General features: G+C 69.8%; 2 protein-coding genes across 2 annotated transcripts in view; one reads left to right on the top strand and one right to left on the bottom strand.

Moving 5' to 3' along the window:
- CHLNCDRAFT_29209 (hypothetical protein) overlaps positions 1-3,126 on the top strand; it is a 6,565-nt gene extending 3,439 nt beyond the window's left edge. Inside the window, exons 9-17 of the mRNA XM_005852040.1 lie at positions 16-94; positions 320-387; positions 615-671; positions 896-993; positions 1,277-1,331; positions 1,481-1,604; positions 1,840-1,973; positions 2,124-2,240; positions 2,447-3,126. Of these exons, the coding sequence (XP_005852102.1) occupies positions 16-94; positions 320-387; positions 615-671; positions 896-993; positions 1,277-1,331; positions 1,481-1,604; positions 1,840-1,973; positions 2,124-2,240; positions 2,447-2,605 (891 nt within the window). The 3' untranslated portion in view covers positions 2,606-3,126. The remainder of the gene's footprint in view (positions 1-15; positions 95-319; positions 388-614; positions 672-895; positions 994-1,276; positions 1,332-1,480; positions 1,605-1,839; positions 1,974-2,123; positions 2,241-2,446) is intronic.
- A 4,307-nt stretch (positions 3,127-7,433) lies between these two features.
- The window catches only part of CHLNCDRAFT_133159 (hypothetical protein), a gene marked incomplete at both ends in the record, with an annotated part of 4,659 nt that continues 4,318 nt past the window's right edge, over positions 7,434-7,774 (bottom strand). Inside the window, one exon of the mRNA XM_005851704.1 lies at positions 7,434-7,581. Within this exon, the coding sequence (XP_005851766.1) occupies positions 7,434-7,581 (148 nt within the window). The remainder of the gene's footprint in view (positions 7,582-7,774) is intronic.

Raw genomic sequence — 7,774 nt, 5'->3', positions numbered from 1 at the left:
CTGCCCCTACCCCAGGCCGCCCCCATCTTTGACAAGATCATCTTCTCCAAGATCAAGGAGAAGCTGGGCGGGCGCGTGCGCCTGGTGGTCTCGGGTGCGCCACCTCACCCCGCCGCCACCTGGCGCCGCAGGCACCCGCTCCACCCCTGCAGCAGCTGCCTGCATGAGCTGCCAGCGAGCGCCGCTGCTCCTGCGGCCCGCCGCTGCCGCTCCCCTGCTGCCTAGTCGCCTCCTGCCTGCTGCGCTACCGCCACGCGACCTCCCATCACGTCACACCGCTTCCCTTTTTTTGCCGCCTTCCTGCCTGCCCCCCTTGCAGGCGGCGCCCCGCTGTCCCGCCACGTCGAGGACTTCCTCAAGGTCGGCATGTGCTGCCGCGTGGTGCAGGTAGGGAAGGAGGGGCAGGCAGGGCTGCATGGCTGCCTGCCGGCTGCTCGCCCGCGTGTGCCCTGCTGCCACTGGGCTGCGCTGCTGCGGCCTGCTGCGGCTCGGCTGCTCCATTACGTCGGCTGGTGGGCTGGGGATGATTATGATGCGGTGGCGGGGCAAGCCGCTGGAGCCAGCAGCGAAGCGCATCCCTGGGATGCCGCGCCCCACCCTCCCTGGCACCGCAGGGCTACGGCCTGACCGAGACCTGCGCCGCCTCCTTCATCGCGGTGCCCGAGATCTCGGTGAGTGCCGTGTGCAGGCGGGCGGCGGCAGCGCCAACAGCAGCACCGCTGTCGGCATCCCTGCCTCCGGCTGGCACCCGGCACGCGTTGCGACTGTTTGGCCTGCGCGCTCGGTTTCGCACGCTACGGGCGCCGGCGCGTGCCCGCTGAGCTTCTGTGCCCCTGCCCGTGTGCCTGCCTGACCTGCCTTGCCTGCCCGGGCACACACCCGAATCCCCCCGCAGGACCACTCCGGTACCGTGGGCCCGCCCCAGCCGGTGCTGTCCTTCCGGCTGCAGGCTGTGCCAGAGATGAACTACGATCCGATGGCCACGCCGCCCAGGTGGGTGGCGGTGTGGTGCATGGTGTGTGTGGGCGTGGGTTACTTGGTGGCTGGTGTGGGTGGTGTGCTGTGGTCATGAGAAAGAGGTGGGGGCTGAGGCTGGGGGTGGGGCCCGATGCTTGCCTTGGGGTCCCATGGGCTGCTGGGGGCAGGCGCGGGAGCAAGGGACTCGGGCCGCGCAGCCCCGCTGCAAATTGGGCGCCGTTCCTCTGCTCCACGCTTTGTGTGCACGGCTACCGACGTGGCGCGGCCTGCTGCCTGCCCTGCCCTGCCCTGTGCGCAGGGGCGAGGTGATTGTCAAGGGGCCATCCGTCTTCACCGGCTACTACAAGGCGCAGGTGGGGGGTGGCGCTGGGCGGTGCGTTGGGTGCCTCCCGCTGCTGCCACTGCCCCCACGCCGCGCGCCGAAGCTGTCGGCCCCCCCGCCGAAACCGCCGCGCCTGCCTGCGCCTCTGCCCCTTACCCCCTCCGCCGCCTGCTTCTGCAGGACAAGACCGACGAGGTGTTGGAGAAGGACGGTTGGTTCCACACGGGCGACATCGGAGAGCTGACGGCCACGGGGGCGCTGCGCATCATCGACCGCGCCAAGAACATCTTCAAGCTCAGCCAGGGTGGGCGCGTGCTGCGTGTGTGTGTGTGGCGCTCGGCGCACGGCGGACGCTGCTGTGTGTGTGCTGAGCGCGGGCTGGCGTGGGTGGTGCCTGGGGGGAGGCCGGGACGGCACGGGCCGCGCCGATTGGGGGGCACGCCGCGGGGCGGCACCGGTTGCAGGCTGGCCGCCTGGGCGCTGCGGCCTGACGTGTGTCCCTCCCCTCCCCCTCCCTCTCCACGCATCCTGCCTGCCAGGGGAGTACGTAGCTGTGGAGAAGGTGGAGGGCGTGTACAAGAAGAACGCCGCGGTGGAGCAGATCTGGGTGTACGGCAACTCGTTTGAGAGCTCGGTGGTGGCGGTGGTGGTGCCCGTGGCCGCCAAGCTGCAGGTGCGCGCCCGCGCCGCGCCGCGCTGCGCTGCGCTGCGCTGTGCTGTGCTGTGCTGAGGTGAGCTGCGCTGTGCTGTGCTGTGCTGTGCCCTCCCACCCCCACCCCACCCGCAACCCGCACCTCCCCTGGGCCCCTCTCCCCCGCGGCAGGCCATCGCCGCCCATGTGGGCGCCAAGGGCAGCGTGGAGGAGCTGTGCCGCAACCCGGCGGTGAACAAGGAGCTGCTGGCGCAGCTGACCGCCACCGCCAAGGAGAGCAAGCTCAAGGTGGGAGCGGCCTGGGGGGGCAGGCCGGGCAGGCCGCCTTGCTGGCTACCCTTCGGCCGCCTGCCGCGCCGGCCGGGCCGGCCTGCGGCATGCGTTGCGCCCGCCCGCAACCCCCCGCGCCAACCTCTGCCCGACCCCACCCATCCACCCCGCCGCCGCCCCTCTGTCCGGTCCCTGCCACGCCCTCCCACTGTGCTGCGCCGCAGGGCTTTGAGCAGGTGCGCGCCATCTACCTGGAGGATCCTGCCAACGCCTTTTCTGTGGAGAACGAGCTGCTGACGCCCACCTTCAAGCTCAAGCGCGCGCCGCTGCAGAAGAAGTACCAGCCGCAGCTGGACGCCCTGTACGCCGTGCTCAAGGGCTGAGCGGCCCCCGGCATCGCAGCGGAGAGCCACGCGCGGCGCCCTCCAGGCCGCGAGCCCGAGCGCGTCGCTTTGTGCTCCCCGGGCAGTGGCCGCGCTGGATTTGCAGCGGGAGCCGCCGCCGTGGCCAGCCCTGAACAGCACGGGGCCCGATCCCCACCCCTTGCCCCACCCTTTGCAATCTCCCTCCCCTCTTTTCCACCCAAGCACACCCAGCCAGCCTTTTTTTTCCCTCTGAGGAAGAACTCCGACCAAACTCTGCAGCATAGGTTTCTCTTACATCCCCCGGGGCTCCTGGCATACCTTCATCCCGCCCCTCCCTGTCCCCTCCCTCCAGTGTGCATGCCCTTCCCTGCGTCTCCACTTCCTATCTGATCCTTCCTATTCTGCCCTGGAGCGCTGCGCTCATTCTCGCCCGCTCCTTGTTTTAAGCTTGCAAAGACACCTGAGCCAGCCTGTGCCCCCGTCTGTGCATGTGGCACCGCCGCACCAGCTCAGCACCACTGCTGTTACACCTCTGTGTATTGGCGCACCAAGCAGGCCACAGGCTGCCTGGCAGCTGCTTGTTCAGTCAGACAGCTCCGCCACAGGGGCGCCCCCGCCTCCTCCGCTCGCCTGCCGCTGCTGGGGCGGCGGCAGCACGCGCCCCGCGCGCCCGCCAAAGCTGGCGCCGCACATCCGCTTGGCCTGGCCGCGCCCACCGCGACCGCCGCCGCCGCTGTGCAGCCGCTTCTGCTGGCCGTACGTCTCCATGCCGCCCACCAGGGCCGCCGCGCCTGCGCCCTTGGGGGGCGGCTGCCGCCCGCCTCCCTGCCGGATCGCAGACACCTGCTGCTCCCACTTGCTGCGCCAGGCAGGGAGGGGGCAGGGCAGGTGTGGGGAGTGAGAGAGGTACAGCAGCGCGTGCTGTGCCATGCTCTGTGTCATGCAGTGCCCTGCCCGCCTGCCAGCTGCACCACGAGGCTGCCGGGCCCCCGCTGCCTGGGCAGGCCGGCTGCGCGCCTGAAGCCGTAGGCGGCCTCGTTGAGGGTGCGCAGCCAGGCGGCGTTCACGCCCTCCGCCGCATCCTGCGCCGCGATGTGAGGGTACACGCGCTGCGCCTGCATTGCAGGGGGCAGGGGCAGGGGCCGCCAGGGCAGCGCTGTGGCATACCAGCGGGGGCGCCGCGCCTGGCTCCTGGCATGCGCCGCACAGGCAAACCTGTCGCGATGCCCGCCGCCGCCCTTCTGCCGTCGCGCTGCACGCCACTCCCACACGCGCGCGCGCGCACACACACACAACCACACACCACCACCACCACAAGAATGCCCCCCCACACACACACAGACACCACAGCGGCGCACCACGCCACCACGCCCCACACACGTCCCACACACCCTCCCCTCCACACAGTCCCACCTTGAAGGCATCAGCCTCCCGCTGGAAGTCTGCGAGGGCAAGGCGGGAGTGCAAGGCCGCCCACTGCGCGTTGTAGGCGTCAAAGTAGCACTCATCCAGGAACAGGCCCAGCTCTGGGGCCATGGGGGTGTCGAGGTCTGTAGGGAGGAGCAGGGGCGGAGGGTGTGGTGGGCAAGGGGCGGCGAGACGCGTGTGACAGCATGCCAGTGAGTGTGTGTGTGTGTGTGTGTGTGTGTGTGTGTGTGTGTGTGTGGTTGGTGGTGGGGCTGCTGTTGTGGGTAGGTTGGGGACAGCGGGCGCTGCACGGCGGCCTGGCGCGTGAGGCAGGCAGGCATCTGCTCAGGAGGGGCCCTGGAGCGGGGGCCAGCCAGGGAGCACAGGCGAGAGTGTGCGGAGTGAGCGGGGACTGCAGGGCCTCCCCACCTGCGCTGGTCTTGAGCGCTAGGCGCAGGGCAGACTCTGGGGCCGTGCCGCGCATCACCGCCACCGCCATGCCCACCTGTGGCCGGCACGCAGGGGAGGGCTTGGCAGGGGTGACAAGCGCGAACAGCCGGTGTGCAGATGCACAGGCGCATCGAATGAGGTATTGGGTGGGGTGAGAGGCAAGGCCCAGGCGCCAGCAAGTAGGCGCAGCGCGGAGGCAGGGTGCGCGGGCCAGGCCGGCGCATGCCCCACCATCTTGCGGATCTGGTGCAGCATGAAGCTCTGCCCCACCACCACCATGCGCACCCAGCGCTGCCCGTCGATCTCAAAGGTGCCGGGGCAGCTGCGCGGGGCACGGGAGGGGTGGGGCAGGGCAGTCGGTTGCGTCCGCCAGCGCCCAGCGCAGTGGTGGCGGCCAGGGCCCAGGCTGCCCTGGCCCAGGCCGCAGCAGCAGCCACCAGCCACCAGCCACCAGCCGCCAGCCAACCATTCAAAAAAAAAACAATCGACACACACAAAAAACACCCCCCAGACTGACTTGAAGGACAGGATGTATCGCTTGACGTCGGGCGCGGAGGCGTGCTTGCGCACTGTGTAGTTGTGGAAGTTGTGTGTGCCCTGGTACTGCACAGGACCAGGGCGGGACTTGGTGGGGTGGGCAGGCAATGAGTGAGTGTGCCCCTAGGGGAGGTGGGCGGGCAATCGCGGTGTCACGCACACAGGCGGTGCGAGGCGCAGATGGGGCAGCAGGCGAGCGTGGGGTCCCGGCACCGGCGGCGAGGGAGGGCCAGCGTCGGGCGCTGTTCGCCGAGCAGCCGGCGCGGCAGGGCGGCAGGGCCAAGTGCGGCGGCAGCGGGGCGCACGTTGGTCAGTATCTGTGTGAGGCGCTGCCTGCACGACTCGTCAAACACAAACGGGGCGGCGGCGGCGGCTGGCGCGGCTGCCGGCGCCGGCTCGGTGCCGCCCGCCTCGCCTGCTGCCGCTGCCGCTGCTGCCGCTGCTGCTGCTGGCGGGGATGGCGCTGGTCCATCCGTCGCTACTGCTGCCGCCGCTGCCGCTCCCGCCTCAGCTGGAACGGAAGCCTCGGCTGGAACGGAAGCCTCGGCTGCTGCCGGCGCCTCGCCGGCCGCATCTTGCGGCGCTCCATCCTGCTGCTGCTGCTGCTGCGGTGGTTGGGGCTCAGCGGCTGCCGCCGGGGGCTCGCCCTGCCCGCCGCTGCCCTGCATGGCCGCCGCCGCCGCCGCCGCTGCGCGCTGTGCCCGGCCCTGGCCCTGGCGGGGGTCAAACGCCCACTCTGGCAGCACATACTCGTATCTGCAGGCAGGGAGGCAGGGAGTCAGGGCTGGCTTAGTGCGACTTCTGTGCGATCCCAGCCGCTGTTTGCGCAGCGACGAGCAGGCCAGGCCAGGCAGGCAGGCAGGCAGGCGCGCAGGGGCCCCGCGCCTGCGCTTGTCGCAGTGCTTGCGGGAGTCGAAGCCGTTGGTGGCGCGGGTGAAGCCAAAGACGCGGATCTGCAGTGTGTGGGTGGGGCGCCCGCGTGGGGCCGGCAGGCGAGAGGCGTGTGCAGCCACGGCAGCCGAGGGGGCAGGCGGGTAGCAGCCGTATGGGTGGTCTCGTTTGCTGCCTGCCTGCTGCTGTGCGCGACCACGACCCTCGCAACATGCGCGTGCCCACACCCGCACACCCCAAGGGGCCCGGCAGGCGGGTGCACCCGCCGCCCGCCGCCCCGCGCGCACCTGGGCCGGAAGCGCGGCGTTGATGCGCGCCACCATGCCCTCGGGTTCCAGCACCATCTTCAGGCTCACCACTTGCCCCACAGCGCTGACCCCCTTGTCCGTGCGCGCAGCGCGCATCCAGTGGGTCTGCAGGGGGTGGGGGATGCGCACGCGCGTGCCGCACCATGGCAGCGGTCGGGGCCAGGCGCCGCAAGAGCGCGTGCGGCGCGGCTGACGCCACCAGGCACCACCCCCAGGCAGCCGCTGCCGCAGCCCCGGCAGCGCGCAGTGCGCAGCGCGCCTTCCCGCTGCCCGCTGCCTGCCCCACCTTGATGAAGCCGTGGTCGTCGTTGTTGGCGTCTGAGATGGCGCCCGCCGCGTGCAGCGCCCGGAACAGGTCCTCCTCTATAGTCCTAGCCCCCGGGTTGCGCTGCATGCCCTGGTAGCCGTGCCCCACGTAGGCCAGGAACAGCGCCACCTTGCGCTTCTTGGCAGGGTTGGTGGGCGGCGGCTGCGGGGTAATGGGGGGTGGGGAACGGCACGTTGCGTGCTGGCGGCGGCGGCGGCGCCGCCGCCGGCCACCCGCCCGGTGCCGGCTGCGCCTGGCCGGCTGCATACATGCGCAAAGCCTCCCATGCTGCTCTGCGCTGCGAATGCAGAGCCACCCTGTGCCTCACGTTGCTCGGGGGCTTGCAAGCATGCGGCTCGTCCGCCGTGGCCTCCTCCTTCGCAGCATCTGTCAGTGGAACAGACTCATCGGTAGCAGCCTCAACAGGGGCTGCTCTGTCGGTAGCAGCCTCTGTTTTCTTTTCTGCTGTAGTCTCCATCGCGTCCCGAAAGTGTCGCCGAGAGCAGTGCTGCAATGCGAAGCGCGCAGCAGCAGCAGCTTGTCCTGCGGGTCAGTTCTGTCCTGCTGCGGCGGTGGCGCAAGCTGGGCAGCGCGCGCAGCGCCGGCGCCCAAACCAAGTCAGCTTGTTCTTTGCCGAGTTTATATATTTTGCATTGACGTGAAGGCATGTAGGGGGGAGTAAATTATTATGTTTATAGGATGGAAGGTCAAGGAGGTAGTGAATTGTGTAGCAGCAGGAGAGGCATGTGGGGAGTACCCTACGTAGGGAAGGGCGTGTGCGCTGCGCGGGCAGAGCGGTGGAATGGGCAAGAGCTTGGGGAAGGAATGGGTGGCGGGAGACCCGAATGAATGGATGAAAACAAATAGTCCATGTGCGTTGCTCAACAGTCGGATGATGATGTTGCCGAGCGTTGAGCCTGAGGAGCGCCGCCCCGCCCGCCGGGGGTCAGCGGAACTGCACCCCCAGGTCTCGAGCCTTCAAGTCTGTGACAGTCGCGGTCAGGGTCCTGCCCGAGTCGCTGGTGATGGAGAAGACGATGGGCTTGCCCGAGTAGACGGGCGCCGAGGAGGCGTCGTTGACCCAGAACCCCCACCTGCAGACAGGCACGCGCGCCGCCGCTCTGTCAGGCATGCTTGCGTGGCGGCAGGGGTGCGGCGGCCAGCGCGCTGCTGGCACCAAGACTCACGTGTCCAGCTTCATGGCCCTGCCGTTGATGGAGACGGACGCGATAGGCTCGGCAGAGTTGTAGATGAACAGTTCCTGCCACCACACAGACACCGACTTGG

Source organism: Chlorella variabilis (assembly GCF_000147415.1).
Source record: "Chlorella variabilis unplaced genomic scaffold CHLNCscaffold_1, whole genome shotgun sequence".
Classification (NCBI taxonomy): Eukaryota; Viridiplantae; Chlorophyta; class Trebouxiophyceae; order Chlorellales; family Chlorellaceae; genus Chlorella; species Chlorella variabilis.
The sequence above is the reverse complement of the archived record's forward strand: the minus strand, read 5'-3'. Positions and strand labels throughout refer to the sequence as shown.